The sequence below is a fragment of the Elephantulus edwardii genome, unplaced genomic scaffold, assembly GCF_000299155.1.
Source record: "Elephantulus edwardii isolate Elephantulus edwardi_28Jun2011 unplaced genomic scaffold, EleEdw1.0 scaffold00296, whole genome shotgun sequence".
In the NCBI taxonomy this organism is placed as follows: Eukaryota; Metazoa; Chordata; class Mammalia; order Macroscelidea; family Macroscelididae; genus Elephantulus; species Elephantulus edwardii.
In genome coordinates, this window is record NW_006400046.1 from 2,056,270 (window position 1) to 2,078,463 (window position 22,194).

The following is a 22,194-nucleotide window of genomic DNA, read 5'->3' on the forward strand; positions in this document are numbered from 1 at the left end:
CACTTCAGTACTCTTGAGAGGTCTCTCACAGCTGACTTTCTAGTGCAATTCGTCTCCTGATTTCCTAGCTGCTGTTACCAAGAGCGTTGACTCTGGAGCCAAGTAAACAAAAACTGTTAACTATCTCAATCTCTTCACCATCCATACTGATGCTGCCAATTGGCCCAGTGGTGAGAATCTTTGTTTTCTTGATATTGAGCTTCAATCTGTATTGAAGACTGCAATCTTTGACCTTCTGCAGCAAGCGCTTCAGGTCCTTCTCAGTTTCAGCGAGCAGGGTTGTGTCATCTGCATTTATTATGAGCCATACAGTCCTTTGACACAATGCGTAGCTGCAACCACTTTTTTATTATCTCAGCAAAATTTACCTTGGCATGTGATTTTTTTTAATGTGTGTGTGTGTGTGTGTGTGTGTGTGTGTGTGTGTGTGTGTGTACCATCAAATGGGATCTGACTTGTACAGGAGATTACCCCTGCTTCTCCAGCAGAGCGCAGTGCAGCTTCTTGCCACTAGGCGCTCCCCATAAAATTTTTATTATTTGTGTGTGTGTACTCTCAAATCAGATCTGACTGGTACAGGAGGAGATTGCTCCTCTCTCTCCAGCACAGCAGCTGGTGGATTCAAACTACGTACCTCTGGGATTGCAGTGCAGCTTCTTGCCGCTAGGCCACCAGAGCTCACTTGGCATGTGATAGTAATAGCATTGTTCTTTAACTTCTACCACTTTTATTAGGAATGGGCATAAACATGTATCTCTTTTCCCATCAGCTGGCCAGGTTACTGTCTCCCAAATTTTTTAGCCTAGGCTAATGAGAGCTTCTAGCATTGCATCAGCTTGTTCAAACATCTCAGTTCATGCTCAGCCAGTTAATAGAGCGTTGGTACTTTGGGCAGTGCCTTCAGCACAGCTGAGACCTTTTTCTTTCAGTACCATTGGTTCTTGATCGTATGCTATCTTCAGAAATTATTTCTTATCAACCAGTTGTTTTGAATACAGTGACTGCGTATTTTTTCCATCATCATTGGTCCATGAAATCCTTCGATATTGCAAGGATGCTTCCTTTTTTTTTCACCATCCTTTCAGCTTTGGAAATGTTGAGCCTATTTTGGTTATCTAACTCCAGGTGTTTGGAGTTTTGGGGTTTTTGTTTTGGTTTGGTTTGGTTTTAGGGTTTTTTACTATTAATTTTAAAAGGTGTGGGGCTTTTAAGAATTAATTCTTTGTCTTCTCATGCTGCTCTTGGATATCTTCTGTCCAGTTCTTTAACATCATTGCTTCTTCCATTTGCTTTAGTGACTCTACACTTAAGAGTAAATTTTAGAGTTTCTTCTGATACCTATTTTGGTCTTTTCCTTTCTTTCCTAATTTTTTTCATGACTTTTGCTTTCTTGATGTATCCTTGATGTCATCCCACCGGCTTCTCTGGTTTTGGGTCATAATGTTCAGTGTGTCAGATCCACTCTTGAAATAAGTCTGTAAATTCTGTACTCAAGTTCATACTTTTGGGTCTGGTGGACTTGTGATGGTTTTTTGTTGTGTTTTTTGTTTTGGTTTTTTAATAACATTTTTTATTTTAATGAAAATTTACAGAAAACTTAGATTTTCATTCATTCATTCATTGTTGTACATTTTCCTCCCTCCTCCTCCCCCAGTTCACTTTCTTTTTTAAAAATATTTATTCATTGTTGCACAGTTCCCTCCCTCTCCCCCTCTCACAGTCCACTTTGCAATGTATCTCTTAATCTGGACTATTATCTTACATATAATGCCTAATCATATATTTCTTTTAAATAGTTCTTTCCTTCATCTGTTCCAATGCAGTATTCATTATCTACCCACTCTCCTCCTAGTCTCCTCTAAACCTCCCATATCAGTTCTGCCTTTTAACAGTGGTGTTATGCAGTATTTATCCTTTCATGACTGAGATTGTGTAGTGTTTTTCTAGTTCCTTGTTTTTCAGTGCTGCATAATATTCCATTGAGTGAATATACCATAGTTTTTCTTTCCATTTATTTGATGATGGACACTCAGGTTGCTTCCATCTCTTTGCTAATGTGAACAAAGCAACAATAAACATGGGTGTGCATAAATCTTTTTGGATGGTGGTTCTGGTTTCTTAGGCTATATTCACAGTGGTGTAATTGCTGGATCAAATGGTATTTCTATTTCCAACTTCTTAAGAAAGCACCAGACCACCTTCCATAGTAGTTGTACCATTTTACGCTCCCATCAGCAGTGAATAAGGGTTCCAGTCTCTCCACAACCTCGCCAGCATTTCTTGTTTGCTGCTCTGTTGAACTTTGCTATTGTTGCTGGGGTGAGATGATATCTCATAGTTGTTTTTGTTTCGGTGATTTTTTGGTTTGTCTTCTTTTTTACTTCTCAGCATAACCCTTGAACTTGGCATGTGAGGAATTGGTGATCTGGTCCACAGTGGACCCCTGGCCTTGTTCTAGCCCAAAGATGTAGTCAGTTTGATTACTGTGTGTTTGATTTGATGAGGTCTGTGTGTATAGCCACTGTTCAAGTTATTGGTAGAGGGGACGTATTTGCAGTGAGCAAGCCTTTGGTCTTGCAGAATTGTGTCACACAAACTCCTATGTCATTTCTGTCACCACTGTCATATTTTAAAACGACCTGTCCTTCTTGTTCCCATCTTTTTATCACAGTCACTAGAATGATCAATGCATCTCAACTGTATGTATGTCTGCTCAGTTTCAGGCTGCAAAAGTTGGTAAAAAGAATTTCAATTTCTTAATCTTTAGCATTATTTGTCGGTGCGTAAATTGAAAGCTGGATTAATTGGTCTTTCTTGCAGGTATGTGGCAGTGTTTTTCTATTTTTTTAAATTACTTTATTTTTGTGTGAGTGTACCGTCAAATCAGATCTGACTGGTACAGGAGGAGATTGTCCCTTCTTTTCCCGGCAGAGCATCTGGTGGATTTGAACTGTGCATCTCTGGGATTGTAGTTGCAGCTCCTTGCCACTAGGCCACCAGAGCTCCCCTTGTTTTTCTATTCTTAATAGTGTTTTACTTCAGGAAACATCTTAAACTGGGGTTTTTGAACGGTGAATACTCTGTCATTCCTCTTTTATTTGTCGTTCCTGGTGTAGTAGATCCTGTGATGCCCAGAATGGCCACTACCAGTCCATTTCAGCTCACTGATGCCCAGGATATCTCTTTTCAGTGTTTCATTTCTTTGCTTTACTATTTCTAGTTTCCCTAACTTCACACTTCTTACAGTCCATGTTCCAATCACTAATGGGTGTTTCCAGCTGCTTCTTCTCATTTTTCTCTGTGTCACCAAGCTCCTGGAGGCTTTGCTCCGTCCATGTCGTTCACGCCAGCTCTTCCGTGAAGAGGAGCCGCTTCCCCAGTCAAATCTCGAGGGCCTCGTCTCCAAGCACGATGTCAGTGTTCTGATGTCCTTCATAAGGTTCACTGACCAATGATTTTTAGATAAATTTCCATGGTCCCTCTTCCTAACCCTTCTTTCTTTTTCTTTGTTTTTGTGAGAAAAACTTGTATTTAGAATTAGCCAGCTGGGCTCAGTTTAGATGACCCCAATTTTGTTGGCAACATCCAAGGCATCATAGTCAGGAGCAAGTCGAACACAGGCCTTCTTCTCTCCATCAGGCCTGATCAAGTGTTGACCTTGGCCACATCAGTGTTGTAGAGCTTCTTTCCAGCTTGTTTGACCTGGTGCTTGTTGACCTTGACATCCACAAGGAACACAAGTGTGTTGTTATCTTCTATCTTCTTCATGGCTGACTCAGTGGTCAGGGGGAACTTGATGATGGCATAGTGGTCAAGCTTGTTTCTCCTGCGGGACGCTCTTCCAGGGGTATTTGGGTTGCCTTCGGAGTCTCAGCGTCTTAGGCCCCTGGAAGGTGGGTAACCTACAGATCTTTTTTTTTTTTGCCTATGGATGCCCTTCAGGGCACCTTCTTGGCTTTGAATGCCTTTGCCTTGGCTTCAGTTTTGGGAGGGGCAGGGGCTTCCTTCTTTGCTTTCAGTGCCATCTTCATAGAAAGGGCCTAACCTTTCTTAGACCAGAAGTCAACTCACCAGGGGTGACCTTGCTAGTTTTGAAATAGCGGTGGCCTTGCGCCCAGCTTTGATGCCTTTGAATTGGGTTGTTGGAGCACGGTACCCAATATCCCATGGACTACCAACAGAATAAACAAATCTGTCTCAGAGAAAAGTGCAACCAGAGTGCTCCTTAGAAGCAAGGATGGGGAAACTCCATCTCACATACGCTACACGTGGTCTCAAAAGGGGCCAGTCCTTGGAAGAAGATGTCCTACTGGGAAAGACAGAGGCTAGTAAAAGAGGACATCGTTCCCAACAAGCTGGTTTGACTCGGTGGAGACCGTGATGATGGCACAGAATTGGGCATGATTCAGTTCTGTTGCTCATAAACTGCTGTGAGTCATAGTCAACTCAGTGGCACCTTCCAAGAACAGTTTCTAGCATCATAGGGACACGCAAGCCATCACAGAATAACGAACTTGCACAGCACCAGGACATTGCATGTGTCTGTATTTATTATTACAGTTTCCCAGCAGATGGCAGTAAAGTGAACAAATACAACAAAATCTGCATATAATGGCACTTTTCCATTAGCTGAAATATCTTAAGCTCAGTATTCTTTTCCGTAGTTCATGTGAGGGCGTTATAGGAATAAAACAGGATGTGAAACTCCTCTGGGGAATAGAGAAGTCTTGGCTGGTCACCTGGCTGTTCTGGGTTCAAAATCACATCAAGCTGCCTTTCGCAAAAGTAAAACAATCAAAGCAAGAAACTAAACAGCTTCTTTTCAATTGTTGCTCCACCTGAAGGCCACCTGTAGGATCTCTTAATATGTTCCCTTAAATCAAGTCACCTTATTTTTTTCCCTTAAGAAAATTAATTTTGGAAAAATGAAATGGTGGATCGTGAAGAGATTGAGATTGTTCACAGCTTTAGTCTGCTTGGCTCCACAATCAACACTCTTGGCACCAGCAGCCAGGAAATTAAAAGATGTATTGCGATGGGAAAGTCTGCTGTTAGGGACCTCTCTAAAGTACTGAAGAGCAATGGTGTCTCTCTGGAGACTAAGGTGCCTCTGATACAAGCCATGGTCTTTGCTATCACTTGTTATACATCAGAGAGTTGGACAGTGACTAGGGAGGATAGAAGGAGAATTGATGCCTTTGAGCTTTGGTGCTGGAGAAGAGTATTGAGGGTATCTTGGACTGCTAAGAAAACAAACAGATTCAACCAAGGATTCTGAGGCTTTGTCTGACACACTTTGGTCATGTTGTAAGGAAAGACCGGTCCTTGGAGAAGGACATCATGCTTGGGAAGGTGGAGGGACAGCGCAGGAGGGGAAGGCCCTCTATGAGGTGGATTGATTCAGAGACTGGGGTAATTAGGATGGGAGTGTCAGAGACAGTGTGATTGGCACAGGACAGAGCAGGGTTTAGGGCTGTTGTACATAGGGTCACTATGAATCGCAAGTGACTCGACAGCACATAACAACAACGACAACATATCTCTGTCCCAAATTGAAACTCTCCTCAACCACAACCACCTAGAAGGACTCAAGCCCACTGCTGACAAATCCAGCCTGACTCTTCGCAGCCCCCCTTCAGATGCCGGAGTCTGCAGTCTTTAAGGGGAGAGACTGCCCATCTTTTTCTTAGAGCAGCAAGTGGACTCAAACTTCCAGCCTTTGGGTTAGCAGCCTGACATGCAACACACTAGGCCACCAGGGCTCCTCAAGTTGCAAAGAAGATCCATTATTATTGTTGTTCTAGATGCTGTAGAGTTGAGTATGACTCAGAGCGACCCTCTGAACAAAAGAGCTGAACCCCGTCCTGTCCTGAGCCATTCTCACACTTCCTGTCACACAACAGCCCATTGCAGCAGTCACCGTATCAATCCACCTACCTGGTTGAGGTGGTTGAAGGTCTTCCTCGCCTTTACCGATCCTCCACCCTTCCCAGCATCATGTTCCTCTCCAAGGAACAGCCCCTCCTAGCAACATGCCCAAAGTATGTGAGGCAAAGCCACTTTATTCTTAGCCTCCAAAGGGCACTCTAGCCGCACCCTCTCCGAGACATATCTGTTTGTTTTTTTGGCCATGCATGGGCTGTTCAGTGCTCTTCTCCAACACCACAGCTCAAAGGCATCAATTCTTCTTCTGTCGTCCCTATTCATTGTCCTGCTCTCAGCTGCATAGCAAGTGATCAGAAAGAATGTGGGCTGAATCTCACACACCTTAGTCCTCAAATTGACATCATTACTCCTCAATAATTTGGAGAAGTCCCTAACTACAGGTTTTCCCAGTGTGATGTGTCTCCTTATTTCCTGAGTTCTGATACCAAGGGTGATAATTGTGGATCCAAGCAAGATAAAGCTGTTGATTGTTTCAGTCTCTTCTCCATTCATCATGATGTTACCTATTGGTCCAGTTGTAAAACTCTGTTTTCTTGACATCGAGATGCAATCCATACTGACGGCTGCATCCCTGGATCTTCTGCAATAAGTGCGTCAAGTCGTCCTCACTTTTAGCAAGCAAGATTGAGAGTCATTATTAATAGAAATAAAATGAAGTATCAATTCAAAGACAATGAGACATTGGTATTAGAATGTAACCACATACAGGTGCCTGCAGTGGGCCTCCCACATGCCTGTTCTCTTGACTATAAGCGAAGACACCAAAGCCTGCCTGAAACCCCAGGATGTTCAACCATCCTTGATGTCTGCTTGTGGAAAAGAACCACTCTGGTCAGGAGTGGAACCAGGCAGGCCACTCTGAAGAACCCCAGCAGAGTCTGAAGGGCAGTTGCAATTCTGCAGTCACAGGTATGCAGACTGGAACAGTCTGGGCCGAGACCCCAGTCTCTCCTCTGGATGGGACCTTTCCATCCTTCCCAGTGCAGAAATTGCTGTCTTAGGATTCTCAGTAGAAATAGAGACTGATAGACAGAGACAGACAGGCATAGATATATACATACGGACGTACATGAATAGAAGATGCAGAGATAGAAGGTAGGCAGAGGTTTCCTTCAGGGAAAGTGCAAAATCCATGGGCTGGGCAATGAGAAGGCTGAAAGGTAAGAGTCTCTGGGGAGGGGAAGAAAGATAGCCTTTTCAGTGAATAGCCTTTTCAATTGCTTCTATACATCTGAAGACTAAGGTGCACCTGATCCAGGCCATGGTCTTTGCCATTCCTTACTATGCATCAGAGAGCTGGACAGTGAATGACTAGGGATGAAAGAAGGAGAATCGATGCCTTTGAGTTGTGGTGCTAGAGAAGAGTGTTGAATATACCAAGGACTGCTAAGAAAATGAACAGGTTCGTTCTAGAGAGGGTTAAACCAGGCTGCTCCTTGGAAGCAAGGATTCTGAGGCTTCGTCTGGCATACTTTGGGCATGTTGTAAGGAGGGACCAGTCCTTGGAGAAGGACATCATGCTTGGGAGGGTGGAGGTACAGCACAGGAGGAGAAGACCCTCTATTAGATGGATTGATTCAGTGACTGGTGTAATCGGGATGGGTGTATTGGAGACGGTGCGATTGGCACAGGACAGAGCAGAGTTTAGGGCTGTTGTACATAGAGTCGCTATGAATCGCAAGCGACTCGACGGCACATAACAACAACAACAACTTTGCATCTGAAAGTTGCCCAGTGAGTAAGGATGACAGAAGAAGTGCTGCTTTTAACGTGCGGTGTGGGGGAACCTGAAGTCCGCCAAAGAACAAACAAGCCTTCCTTGAGGAAGTGTAGCCAATGTGATCCTTAGAGGCCAGGGGGGAAAACCTTGTCACACATGCTTTGGGCTGTTTGTCAGCAGGGGCTGGTCCTGAGGAAAGGGTATCATGCTGGGAAAGGTGGAGGGTGAGAGAAAAAGAGGACTCTCAACGAGATGGCTTGACACAGTGACTAACAATGGGCTGGAGTGTATCAGAGATTGTGAGAGTGGCCTGGGCTGGGGCAAGGCTCAGATCTGTTCATAGAATCATGGTCGACTTGATGGCACCTAACATATCTATCTATCTATCTATCTATCTATCTATCTATCTATCTATCTATCTATCGTCTATCTGTCTGTCATTGCTGTTGTTAAGTGCCGTCAAGTCATAGACAACTCATAGCAACCCTATGAATGAAAGACCTGAACTCTTGTGTAACTTTCATCGTGTCTCCAAGTTCATAGGGTTTCTGGAGGCAAGCTGTTTCGAAGTGGAGGCCACTCCTGCTTCCAAGCTTGTCATTATTGAAATATGCCACTTAAAGTTTAATATTTCTTTTAAAAGACATGTAGGATCATGAAACATACCATTAGAGTTTAAAACTATTTTTATAACTACTAAAATACCTAAGTGAAAACAAAATGATAACTTCTATACTCTAGATATATATACATATATGTATATATACATAGATAGATAGATAGATAGATAATAGGTAGGTAGGTAGGTAGATAGATAGATTGATTGATTGATTTGGAAGCAGGAGTGGCATCCACTTCCTAAACAACATGCCTCCGGAAACTCTATGAACTTTGATAAATGTTAATAGTTGTAGAGGGACTTCAGCCCTTTTGTTCTGGGGTCATGGAGTTGTGCTTGACTCGAAGATAATCAACAACTACATATATATCATATTATATTTTATATTATATTATGTTTTATATTATATTATGTTTTATATTATATTTATTATATTATATGTTGTATATTGTATATTATATTCTAGAGGTAGGAAACTCTAAAAAGGAAACCTGTTTTGCTCAGTTGATTGATTGAAGCCTTCCAGGGACATGGAAGTTAATATACTTCATTCGAGACCTGTTGTTTTGATCATATCTAACTAGTTTACAACAGCAACTAGACCAGGCCAAACAATGGGGCACCACAGCCTAGTCAAGTTGACTAGTTAATATTAACTAACACACAGAGTCATCTCTTAAATCCAGTGAGCATTGACTGGCCTCAGGGTAAAGGAAGGAGATTGGGGGTGGTTGGGAGTGGGGGATGCAGCTGGGATCAGCATGTGATTAATAAGAAAGGTTTAGTAAAGAGCCGTGAGCTTGCTTCTGAGAGGCTCAGAAGTGACCCCAGTGTCCAGGGTTTATGAGATGCGAGGATGCACTGGTCTGAGTCCCGACCCACCACTCTCAGGGTTGTGTAGCCTTGTGAAGGACACAGGCCAGGTCCTTCGTTGGTCTTAGGGGCAGCCGGAAGTGACAGCACTCCAGCCTCACAGCCTCTCTTGCCCCCACCAGGCCGTGTTTGACTGTGTGGTGAACTCACTCAAAAATGTCTTCAACATCCTCATCGTCTACATGCTGTTCATGTTCATCTTCGCTGTGGTAGCTGTGCAGCTCTTCAAGGGGAAGTTCTTCCACTGCACGGATGAATCCAAAGAGTTTGAGAAGGACTGTCGGTAGGTTCCACCTCCCAGGTGTCCCCCTCGGGGCTAGTGGGTGGGCACTGTGCAATTAGCGTAGCAGGTGTTGGGAGTAATCTGACTGCAAGCGGCTTGGGTCTAGAGAAGAAAGCCAGAGTGTTTGGGAACTTGAGTCACTGGTCACTAGAACGGGATGAGCCGTAAGCTGGTTCCTGAATCTTGCCATCACCAGCCTTGTCAAGTTGGGGATATCAGTCCATACCCACAGCTCTTTATCGGAAACCTTCGGAGTCTGGTATATCTTAGAATTCAGCATTGGCTTGATTTGAGACAGTTTGTACAATCTGTATACCACATAGGACAACTGAGCCTAAGGCACTCCTGTGATCAGACACTTTATTTCTACAGTGAAACGTGACTATTTGAATCAAGTAAGATAAATAAGAGTTATAAAGAGAATTACATCCTCAAGTCAGGTTTTGCTGCCGAATGAATCAGGCACATTTTTTTCTTAAAGAGCCAAATGATGTTTCCATTGGGTTGTACAGTCTGTTGGGACCACTTAGCCCTGACATCATGGCGCATGAGCAGCCTCATGTGATACATCAGAATGAAGAGTGGGGCTTTATTCCTGGAAACGGAAACTTTCAATTTCATGTGATTTTTTTTTCCTGTTACGAAACAAAATTTTTTTTCAGCCATTTAAAAATATGAAGACCATTTTTTTCTCATAGATGGGCACAAGCAAGAGGCAGGCCATATTGGGGCAGTAGATTATAACTTAACCAAACCTGAGCCAGGAGAAAGTCCCATTTTCAGAGTGTCTTAGATTGAGATCTCTGCCAAAGAAAAAACAATGAGTTGATGTTGTTGTTGTTGTTGTTGTTGTTGTTAAGTGCCATTGATTAGTAGGTGACTCATAGCGACCCTATGAACAAAAGTCCTCAATGCTTGTGTGACTTTCGTCCTCTCTCCAGGTCCATACGGTTTCTGGAGGCAAGCTATTATGGAAGTGGATGCCTCTCTTGCTTCCAAGCTTGTTGTTTGTTTTTTTTCCAAGCTTGTTTTAATCAGGGAGCTCCACCAAACACTGTCTGCCATGGATAACCATTATCGTATTTGACACATCAGTATCACAGTGTTCAGCTTCACAGCAACCTCAAGTTACCTCTGTGCAGAAAGTCTGAAGCCTATGTAAAAACAGAGAACTTTCTGTCAAGGAAATTGTTTACGTGGCTGTATAGGTTGGCAAGCCTCAAGGTTCTGTGTCAGGCTAGAAGCTTCTCTTGACTCATGTAGCTGGAGGGGCTAACAAATCCAAGATCAGCAGGTCAGACGGCAGGCAGCTGGCTTATAAACTGCGGCGCCTGACAAATCCCAAGATCGGCATGCAGTGAGGCAGGCTGTTGGTTCCAATCTCACAAACTGGAAGTCAGATGATGATGAGACAAACGCAGGATCTAGGGCAAGCTAAAACCTTTCCCAAAAAAGCCCTTTCCCAGAATGTCCATATATACTGGGCGCAAACCACACCCCAAGAAAATAACACATCATATCAAATCACATAAAAATGAAAGATAATTGCTTTATTACATGACTGCCAAACCATTGACAATCCTGGCCTCATCAAGTCAATACATAATCTTGGGGATTTTATGCTTTAACTATGCAAAGGTGTTTGACTGTGGGAACCATAACAAATTATGGCTAAAATTGACGAGTGACACTAAAATGAGGGGTGCATTGCCTGCAGAATCCAAAGAGTTCTGCCAGCTGTTGTGCCCCCTTTTTAACTGAAGGCAGATGCAACAACTTAACCTTCACTCAAAAGGAGTATCTCAGTGTGTCCCACACCACTGTTGTTGTTGTTGTTTGATGCCGTCGAGTCGTAGGTGACTCATAGTGACCCTATGAACAAACGGCCTGAGAACTGTTCGTACATAGATTTTCCGGAGGCAAGCTATTTCAGAAGTGGATGCCGCTCCTGCTTCCAGCCCACACCACTAGGCCCCTAGTAATTTCACTGAGGTGAAAAGCACCTGAATTTTATTGGGTTAATATTCTACCTTCTAGCACATGTCCTATATTAAGTCTAGAGTCCTTGGTATTTCTCCCTAATGAGGTTCCATCAGCATAATGTCATCAATTTAATGAGCCAGTATTATATCTTGTGAAAAGAAAATGTGATTAAGGTCCTTATAGACTAAATTATGACACAAAGTTAGAGAATTTATTTACCTATGAGGTAGGATTGAGATTGTTCACAGCTTCAGTTTGCTCGGCTCCACAGTCAACACTCTTGGCACCAGTAGCCAGGAAATAAAAAAAATGTATTATGATAGGAAAGTCTGCGGTTAAGGACCTCTCTCAGGTACTCAAGAACAACGGTGTCTCTCTGGAGAGTGGGGTGTGCCTGATACAGGCCATGGTTTTTGCAACACTTGTGATGCATCAGAGAGTTGGACAATAACTAGGGAGGATAGAAGGAGAATTGACGCCTTTGAGCTGTGGTGCTGGAGAAGAGTATTGAATGTACCATGGACTGCTACGAAAACAAATAGATTCATCCTAGAGAGGGTTAAACCAGGCTGCTCCTTGGAGGCAAGGATTCTGGGGCTTCTCCTGACATACTTTGGACATGTTGCCAGGAGGGACAGGTCTTTGGAGAGGGACATTATGCTGGGCAGAGTGGAGGGACGGCACAGGAGGGGAAGACCCTCTATGAGGTGGACTGATTCAGTGACTGGGATAATTGGGATGGGAGTGTCAGAGACAGTGCGATTGGCACAGGACAGAGCAGAGTTTAGGGCTATTGTACATAGGGTCGCTATGAGTCGCAAGCGACTCGATGGCACATAACAACAACAACAATGAGGTAGGACAGTGGAAGTGTACTGCTGGCCTCCCTAGCTAATGACAGATTGCTTCTGATAAACCTTTGAAACCAGAATTGAAATAAAATGATGGACATGCATACCAGGAGATGTTTTCATCTGCTCTGTGAAAATGCATCTGGAACCGCTGCTGCATTAAAAATCACCATCTGAATAAGTTTATAGTAATTCACTGAGAAGCTCTATTCATGTTGTTGTACAAACCAAATTGTTGTTGTTTGGTGCTGTCAGGTTGAGGATGACCCCTAGCGACCCTGTGAACAACAGAGCTGAACCCTGTCCTACCCTGTGCCGCCCTCACAGCCTCTGACACACTTTAACCCGTTCCAGCATCACTGTGTGAATCCACCTGGTTGAGGGTCTTCCTCTCAACCAAAGGATGAGACAAATAGATGTGGACATGTGGTGGGTATCACCACTCCTGCATCCTTCAGGTCTTTGATGGTGACACTAATTTCTGCAGTCCTGCAGGAATGCAATATTGCTTTTGATTTCTGAAGTAGGGACGATTACCCTACTTTGATTTCCCTCCCCAATCACCATTACTCCTAATGTCAGGAGTCTTTCGTGAATGTTCTGCTAGTTCCCCTTGTGCCTTCTGACACTGGGGAAATCATTATACGATGGATCGACTGTATCCACTGTGAGATAAGACTCCTCTGACTGATGGGGCATCTTGAATCTCTTGGAATTAATGTCAGTTCAGAGCCAGCGTCTAGTGATCCTCCAGAAATGTGGTTAGTTTCTTTCCCCAGTGAGCAGTTACTCTTGTCAAAGGCCATAGATTCCTTTGGGGAAGGCTGGGAGAAAGATTGATAGTATAAATTTTGTAGTGTGGTCCTTCCTCAAGGAGACCCAGCCTGCCCTTTCATTCAAGGGTTTACAGGTTTCTGAATTGACGCAAGCCTGGGAATTAATTCGGTGACCTTGACTCTCTGTTCTTTCCATTTGAGTTAGACTTTCTTTCACATGAAGAATTCATGTGAATTATTCAGATGGAGTAAATATTTAGTAGATTTCCATGTGTTTCACTCAGGTAACCAACACCGTAAGTCCATACAAATCAGACGATTCTGATTACTTGCTTTGTCTCTGTTTTCCGTTATGGTAACCAAGCCCACCTTGTCTTTGCCTACTAAGTGCTGCCAGTTTACCCCTACCTCCACGGGGGTCTAATTAGCCCCATTATAGTTAGATGAGCTCTGGTAACCTAGTGGTAAGAAACCGAACTGCAATCTTAAAAGCATGTGTTTCGAATGCATTAGCTACCAACTGCTCTGTGGGAGAAGGATGGACAATCTCCTCTTCTACCTCTTCAGGTAATTTACTGCCTTTGAAAATCCGCTGGAGGTTCAGCCATGGGTCATCTCCAGTTTAACAGTGCACAAAAGCCACAAAACATAGTTGTTGTTGTTGTTGTTGTTGTTATGTGCTGTTGAGTCGTTTGCAACTCATAGCGACCCTAAGTACAGCAGCCCTAAAACCTGCTCTGTCCTGTGCCAATCGCACTGTCTCTGACACACCCACCACAATTACCCCAGTCACTGAATCAATCCACCTCATAGAAATCCTTTCTCTCCTACGCTGTCCCTCCACCCTCCCAAGCATGATGTCCCTCTCCAAGGACCGGTCCCTCCTTACAACATGTCCAAAGTATGTTAGACGGAGCCTCAGAATCCTTGCCTCCAAGGAGCCTCCCGGTTTAACCCTCTCCAAGATGAATCTGTTTGTTTTCCTAGCAGTCCATGGTACCCTCAATACTCTTCTCCAGCACCACAGCTCAAAGGCATCAATTCTCTTTCTATCCTCCCTAGTTATTGTCCAACTCTCTGATGCATAACAAGTGATTGCAAAGACCATGACCTGTATCAGATGCACCTTATTCTCCAGAATGACACCATTGCTCTTCAGTAGAGAGGTCCCTAAGAGCAGACTTTCCCCATCATAATACGTCTTTTCATTTCCTGGCTGCTGGTGCCAAGAGTGTTGATTGTGGAGCCAAGCCGACTAAAGCTGTGAGCAATCTCAATCTCTTCACCATCCATCCTGATGCTGCCAATTGGTCCAGTGGTGAGAATCTTTGTCTTCTTGACATTGATCCTCAATCCATATTGAAAGCTGCAGTCCTTGACCCTCTGCGGCAAGCGTTTCAGGTTTTTTAAATCAATTAGGGTAGTTCCCTCTGTCAAATCTGACTTACATAAATTGCACCGGTCTTCAAAGGTGCCGAAGCTCACGCTCGCTCATTGTGGCAACAAGGTGGATGCTCCCTATGGGAGTCAGGTTGTCTGACCTGATAAAATCCTCTCTAGCATGTCTCTAGATACCCCGCAGTTAGATCCCTTCCACAGTACACCACGTGGCTGCACCCACAGTCTCCCACAATGATCCTAAACTTGATGCTAAAGCTTCTAGCCTCCACCTCTATCAGCTTGGAGATCTCAACCCTCAAATGAAAAGGGAGGTTGAGTTCTCTTGAGAAAGGGTGCACTACACTTGCTAATGTGTGTCCAGTCTCTCATTTGACACCTTTACAGCGGATGTGTTTCAAAATGAGGAATGGCAGGGTCTCCACCTTTTCAAGCCACAGAGGCAGTGCAGGGCCCGCCCTTCCTCCTCCTCCTCCTCCTGTCCCTGGTGCCCAGAGCCACCCCAGGCCCCCCACTAGCAGACTAACAGCCCCCCTCTCTGTACAGCGGCAAGTATCTCCTCTATGAGAAGAATGAGGTGAAAGCCCGCGATCGAGAGTGGAAGAAGTATGAGTTCCACTACGACAACGTGCTGTGGGCTCTGCTGACCCTCTTCACCGTGTCCACGGGCGAGGGCTGGCCACAGTAAGTGGGGAGCTCCGTGGGCGTTCCGGCGGGGAGGGCAGCGCGGGAGCAGTGATAGCCTGCGACCCACAGGAGGTCTTGAGAGGGGGCTTCCTTCCTGACTTCCCACCTTGGGGGCCTGCTGACCCCCCCGGGGCTGTTCTCCACACCCTGAGCACTGGCTTTCTCTTCTCTGCCCCATTCCACATCTCGCTCAGAGATAGACACTCCGTGTGCAGGCACCAGACCCCACACGCCCCTCCCTCTGCTGTCAGCATCATCACCTCCACAGTGAGGTGTCCACTGGGGCTCTTCCAGGTCCGTTTCACCAGGACCATTTCCTCCCAGTCAGAGCAGGGACTGAGTGAGCAGGTCCCGTCTTTATTTAAAATGTTCATGTTTTGTTCACTGAGGACTCTTTGGCATTCACTTTTATTTCTCTAAAATACTACCATAAATGGTGATTTAACTTCATGACTGAATCCTTTTTTTCTATGCCTTTTATGCTGTGCTTCACTGAACTCTTAAGTCCTCCACTGTGGGCACAGAAATACCCATTAGAAAACCCGGTAGATTTCAGCCTGTTCCCTCAGCGTCCTCCCTCCTCTCCCAGCAAACACAACAACCCAAATGTGCTTTCTTCCCACCTCACACACAGACACACCCAGGACCCACCAACGCGGGCTAGGACCATCTGTAAAGTACCTTTGCGGAAGATTGAAAAGGTGCTTCTCTGTTCCTCTCCTAGTCACAGTGACAGTAATAAAAATCATGTACTTTTTCCTGAGCCCTCAGGGGCCTACTGTCCCCTTAATGTCTTTGAGTCTTATAAGAGACCCTCATATTTATATAACTAATTTCCCCTTTTCCCATAAGCTTATTTGAGTAGCTTATGGTCCTTGAAACCAAATGAAATCTAACTAAGACCAGCAAGTGACAGGAAGATCTTCATATCCCTAGAAAAAGAACAACGTAATGGCTAGAAGCCAGCATGGGGTCACAAAGACTAGCCCAACCTTTTTCTTTTGTAACAGGGTTAATAAACTGATGGCTCAGTTGTAAAAAAAAAAAAAAAGTGCATCTCTGTCAACTGCTGTTAAAAAGTTCTTGTGGTGTATTTAAAAACAAGGTACTTTGTGACCATTGAACCAAAAAGCCACCACAATGGACACGTGACTCTTGTATGTTCTAAGTGTGACTGATGTCCCTTAAACACCAAACCTTTGAGCGGTGCACACCTTGACAACTGTAGTCGCCAGCTGTACACACCCCCATGCACATCCCCAGTGCCCTACCTCAGGGCCCACCTCCACCTGCACTGAGAGACCCCCACCCTTAACACTTGCGTCCATGGCCTCATACTTCTTCCTCCTCCATCCCTGTAAAACCTGCCTTCAGACTTCAAGTCTTCTGAGTGGATGATCTCAGAAACTGAAAACTCTCAGTGCGTTGGAACCAGCTCATAGCTGATGTTCCGTCAGGTTTCTGAGGTTGTAAATCTCACAGGAAGAGATTCTCATCTTTCTTCCTCAGAGCTGCTGGTGAGTTTGAACCAGCAGAAATGCACAGCCTCTGGATTCACAGCACGACTCCCTAGAGACTAAGCTATCAGATCTTGGGAAAGTCACATTCTATTGCAGAACCTCAGTTTCCTCAAGTGCAGAATAGAGCCTCTCTCCCCGAGATGCTTGCTGGAGAATTAGTAAGACGTGGAGCCCTGTATCTGACACATGCTGGCGCCTCTGTGTGCGGCGGATGAAGTGCCTGGTGCTCAGGGAGACGGGAAGACTTAGGTCTGCAGAGAATAACCGTTCCGTTTCCTCCTAATATTTTCCTCCACTCCCACGTCCTGTCCGCCTCATCCTTTCCTTACCCTCCTCACCTCCTTCCTCTCTGCTCCTGGCCTCCCCTCCCTCACCCGCCCTTCGCAGGGTCCTCAAGCACTCCGTGGACGCCACCTTTGAGAACCAGGGCCCGAGCCCCGGCTACCGCATGGAGATGTCCATCTTCTACGTGGTCTACTTTGTGGTGTTTCCCTTCTTCTTCGTCAACATCTTTGTGGCCTTGATCATCATCACCTTCCAGGAGCAGGGGGACAAGATGATGGAGGAGTACAGCCTGGAGAAAAACGAGGTGCCACTCCCCAACTGCAGCCCCCGCCCCTCAAGAGCTCACCAGGACCTCTGGTGGCTGGCTGGTTAAAGGCTTGACTGCAGCTTAAGACAAGCAGTTCGAACCCACCAGCCCCTCCATAGGAGAAAATTGGAGCAACTTGGCTTCCACAAAGATTGTTGTTGTTGTTGTTGTAAAGTATCGTTGAGTCGCAGGTGACTCATAGCGACCCTATGAACGAAGACCTGGACACCTGTATTGCTTTCATCCTCTCTCCAGGTTCATAGGGTTTCCAGAGGCAAGCTATTACGGAAGTGGATGCCACTCCTGCTTCCAAGCTTGTTTTAATCGAGGAGCACCACCAAACACTGTCCACCATGGGGAACCATTCTTGCATTTGACACGTCAGTGTCACATTGTTCGGCTTCACAGCAACCATGAGTTACGTCTGTACAGCAGGTGGACAGACCAGGGCTATATGACCTAGAAGAATGTTTCACCCAAAACAATGAAAGGCAGGCCCAAGGGCCGCAGCATAGAGTCGCCCACCTTTGGCTTGGGAACATGGCTTTCTGTCCGCTAGGCCAGCTACTCGCTCTCTCTCTCTCTCTCTCTCTCTCTCTCTCTCTCTCTCTGCTGTTGTTGTTGTTAAGTGCTGTTGAGTCGTAGGTGACTCATAGCGACCCTATGAACATAGCGACCCTTTGGTCCTTTCTCCAGGTTTAAAAGGTTACAAAGATTAGAGCTTTGAAAACCCTATTAGGAAGCTCCACTCTGACGTAGAAGGTTGCTGTGAGTCAGAATTGATGCTACAGCCATGGATTTTGGGGTTAAGTACTGCCCCTCACCCAACCCACACACACACACCGAGGAAGCAGCTTGGAGCCTCTCGGGAGGGAGTGACAGCATCCTCCGAGCAGAGGCCGGTCTGCAAAGTTCTTCATGGGATGTAACCAAACACTCTAGTGTCGGTCGGTTCAGACAAGATGTGTGGCAGAAACAGGCAGCCCCAGCTCCTCAGTTGCAGACCTCCACAGAGACATTCATTTCTTGAGTGGTGCCTGTCCACTGCAAGTCAGCCGTGACTCTGCTCCGTGACATCCCTCTCTTGGTCCCTGGACTGTCAGTGCAGACTCGCTGAGATATTGAAGATCAAAGAGGGTGTGACTAGCCCTGCACCAGCTCTTTGGCCTTGTGCCCAGAAGTGATACATGTCATTAATGCTCACAGTTCATTGACCACAACAAGTCACACGTCCACGCCTGATGTCACTGAGATAGAGCACGTATAGCCTCCCTCAAGGAGGAGTGGTGCATATTTATGAATGAAAATACACCCCCCAGGGGGCACAGGCATGACCCTCTGCCCTTCTGACCTCATCCAGCCTCAAAGAAGAGTCCAGCAGCTGTCCTCTACTCTGCTGCTGAGCCCAGGGACTTAAGAACCACCATGCTTCTGCTTTCCCTCCATCAAAGAGGAGGAAAAGCAGCATTCAGTGAGAAAGAGAGGGCAGGGAAGCACAGGGGTTAAGCTCTAAAATGAGTCTCTGAAGGACAAATACTGCATGGTGCCACTGTTGTAAAACAAGACTGACATCAAAGTTAGGGGGAGACTGAGAAAGATGGGGTAAATAATGTATACTGCATTGAAACAGATGAGAGAGAAAACTGTTTAAAAGGGATATGTGATTAGGTATTTTTGTCATGACAGGAGTCCAGAGGAAAGCCTGCATAGTGGAGTGGACCTGGGAGGAGGGATTGTAAAACAATGAAAGAATTTTTCATTTACTTTTCAAAGAGAAGAGTGTACTAGGGGGGAGGGGTGGGCAGGGAGAAAAGTGTAACAATGAATGAATGGAAATCCAAAGTCTCTGTAAATTTTCATTAAAATTAACAATAATTTAAAAAAGGAAAAAGAAAATTACTACCATAGAATTAGTAAGGAATATCAGAGGGGGGGAAAAAAAAGAATCTCTGGTTTAAATTCCAAATCGCCCCACTTGAAGGCTGTCACCTCAGCCAAGTGGCTTCACTTCTCAAAGCCTCTGTTTTTCTCATTTGCAAAGTGAAGCTGTTGATCATATGTGCTGAGGAGATGCATGGGGGCAGAGGGGCTCGGGGTTCGGTAGAGGTGAATTCCCAGGTGACTGCAGGTGGGGAGAAAGCCGAGGCGGCGAGGGGCAGACTCTGGGAAGCCTGCTGGGGACAGGGTGGGTGGAAATTCCAGCAGACAGCCTGGAGGGGACCCTTGGGGCCCCACGGCCCCGCTCCTGACGTCTCCCTCCTCCCGCAGAGGGCCTGCATTGACTTTGCCATCAGCGCCAAGCCGCTGACACGGCACATGCCGCAGAACAAGCAGAGCTTCCAGTACCGCATGTGGCAGTTCGTGGTGTCGCCGCCCTTCGAGTACACCATCATGGCCATGATCGCCCTCAACACCATTGTGCTCATGATGAAGGTGAGTCCCCCTGCCCGTCCTGCTGCCGAGACCCTCCCGTCCCCAGCTCTGCGCCTCCCCAGCTCTGCTTCTGTCCTCACCCCTCCTCACCCCCGACACAGCCGACTGTCTGCCCTTCCCAGGCAGGCCCCAATCTGCCTCAGCTCTGCACCAGCCACGGCCTCCACCTGACGCACAGCCCTTCCCTCCGCACCTCAGCTGGCTCCTCCTCCAGGAAGCCTTCCCTGACTTCCCCAACACCATCTCTACAAAACAGCCTCTGTCCGTTATCTTACCTGGCACAGTTCTGTATCTAGCAGACTGCCTCCTCGGCCCCAGGAAGCCCAATACCTGCCGCTCGCCCCTGAACTTCTAGGCCCTTGAGGATCACCACGCCCCTTCAGGGTGAAAAGTCCTAACTTCCTGCCGTGCGGTTTAACATCAGAGGTCTGAGGCAAGCCCAGCTCTGACCCTCCACCTTTCCAAGCAACTAGTCCACGCAGCACAGTGCTTCTCAGCCTCTCGTGAGCTCGTGGATCATCCGGGCACCCTGTGAACTTTGTGTGATTCTGGTCCAGCAGGTCCAGTGGGGCTGTGAACTTTGTGTTTCTAACAAGTGTCCAGGTGACGCCAATGCTGCTGGTCCCAGGGGCGCCCCCTGAGCTTCCCTTACCTCATTTCGGAACATTTTATTCTCTTTGGTATTTTTCATTGTTGCTCTTTGGTTTTTTTTGAGGTGAGAGTCACATAACAAAATTAATCCATTTAAATGGAGCTCTGGTGGCCTAGTAACAGGAAGCTGCCCTGCAATTCCAGAGGTGAGCGGTTCAAATCCACCAGATGCTCTGCTGGAGAAGGAGGGACAATCTCCTCCTGTACTAGTCAGATCCGCTTTGACGATACACACACAAAAATAATAAAATAAAATAAAGCAACTTTAAAAAATAAATTAATCCATTTAACATGTACAACAGTGGCATTTAGAACCGTCACCATAGTTTGCAATTACCACGTCTGTCTGGTTTGAGAACCTTTCCATCTACCCCAAATAAAACTCTGTACTCATGACACAAGAACTGCTTTTCCCCGCAGCCTCTGGACCACCAGTCTATCCTGAATGGATCTATATTCTGGGCATTTCATCTGCTTTAGAGGGTGTTTGTAACAGCTCTTGTTGTTCGGTGCCGTTGGGTCAGTTCCCACTCCCGGCGGCCTTCTGCGTGTGACAGAGCAAACCCCCAGCCGGTCCTGTGCTCTCCGCCTCGCTGATGCTGTGTTTGAGCCCACCGTTGCCGCCGCTGTGATGATCTGCCTTGTTGAGGGGCTTCCTCTCTTGCTGACCCTCTTCAAGTCCTTCCTAATAACATGTCCAAATGGCACGAGACAGAGTGTCGCCAGTCCACACTTCAAAGGAGCAGTCTGGCTGCATTTGTTCCACAACAGACTTGTTTATACTTCTGGCACTCAATTTTTAATATTCTTTGCTCATACACATAATTCGAGTGCATCAACCCTTCTTTTCTTTTAAACTATGTTATTGTGGTGGTGGTGGTGGTGTACCTCACAGTAGAAACAATCCATAGCTGAGCCTCAGAGGCTGTTAATCACGTGGGAGGAGATTGTCCATCCTTCTCCCACGGAACAGCTGGCGGCTTTCAGGATTGCAGCACAGCTTCTTAACACTAGGCCACCAGAGCACAGACACCACATTATTTCACCCTTAATATTTCACCCCTTAGCACATTAGTATGAGGAGCTCTGATGGTCTAGTGGCAAGAGGCTGCGCTGCAGTCCTAGAGGCACATGGTTCGAGGTCACCAGCCACTCCAAAGGAGAATAGGCAATTCTTTTCAGATTCAATTAGAGGATCTGCTGTGAGTCGGTTCTAACTCTCCAGTACAACAACAACAACAAGCACATTAGGGTGCATGCTAAAAATGGAAACATTTCCTCCACTGTCTTATCATTCCTAAGATTAGCAATACTGCTGTTATTAGGGACCATCAACTCAGCTCTGACTCCCAGCGACCCTGTGCTCAGCTGAACGACACCTGTCTGATCTGCACTATCCCCGCAGTCTCTTCTAGGCTTAACGCCCATTGTTGTTGAGCCTGGTGGGTACCAACCAAAACGTCAGCAGTTCAAATCCACCAACCGCTCTGTAGAACAAAGATGAGCAGTCTTCACACAAAGATTGACAGCCTGAGAAACACAGTGGAGGGTCATTATGAGTCTAAATTGGCTCAACAGTAATAGAGATTAGGAATAATTTAGATACAGATAGATGATAGATAGATAGATAGATAGATAGATAGATAGATAGATAGATAGGTGATAGATAGATCCTCAGTTGTCCACAAAATAGCTTCTGCAAAATAATAAAAGCCTGACCTTGAGGTTTTGTCTTTCAGTCTCTATCCTCCCTAAACCTTTCATTTATCAATCTGTTGACTGATGAAGAACCTTCTAGAAAATATTGTTCCTTGTGGTAGTGGTCCTGAAAGTTAGATCTAAAGGTTGGATTTGAGTCTGAT

The 22,194-nt window shown here is 45.8% G+C and overlaps 1 protein-coding gene across 1 annotated transcript in view; it reads left to right on the forward strand.

Moving 5' to 3' along the window:
- The window catches only part of CACNA1A (calcium channel, voltage-dependent, P/Q type, alpha 1A subunit), a gene marked incomplete at its 5' end in the record, with an annotated part of 317,117 nt that overhangs the window by 249,421 nt on the left and 45,502 nt on the right, over positions 1-22,194 (forward strand). Inside the window, 4 exons of the mRNA XM_006900825.1 lie at positions 9,281-9,441; positions 14,996-15,133; positions 17,044-17,245; positions 19,517-19,681. Coding sequence (XP_006900887.1) covers positions 9,281-9,441; positions 14,996-15,133; positions 17,044-17,245; positions 19,517-19,681 — 666 coding nt within the window. The remainder of the gene's footprint in view (positions 1-9,280; positions 9,442-14,995; positions 15,134-17,043; positions 17,246-19,516; positions 19,682-22,194) is intronic.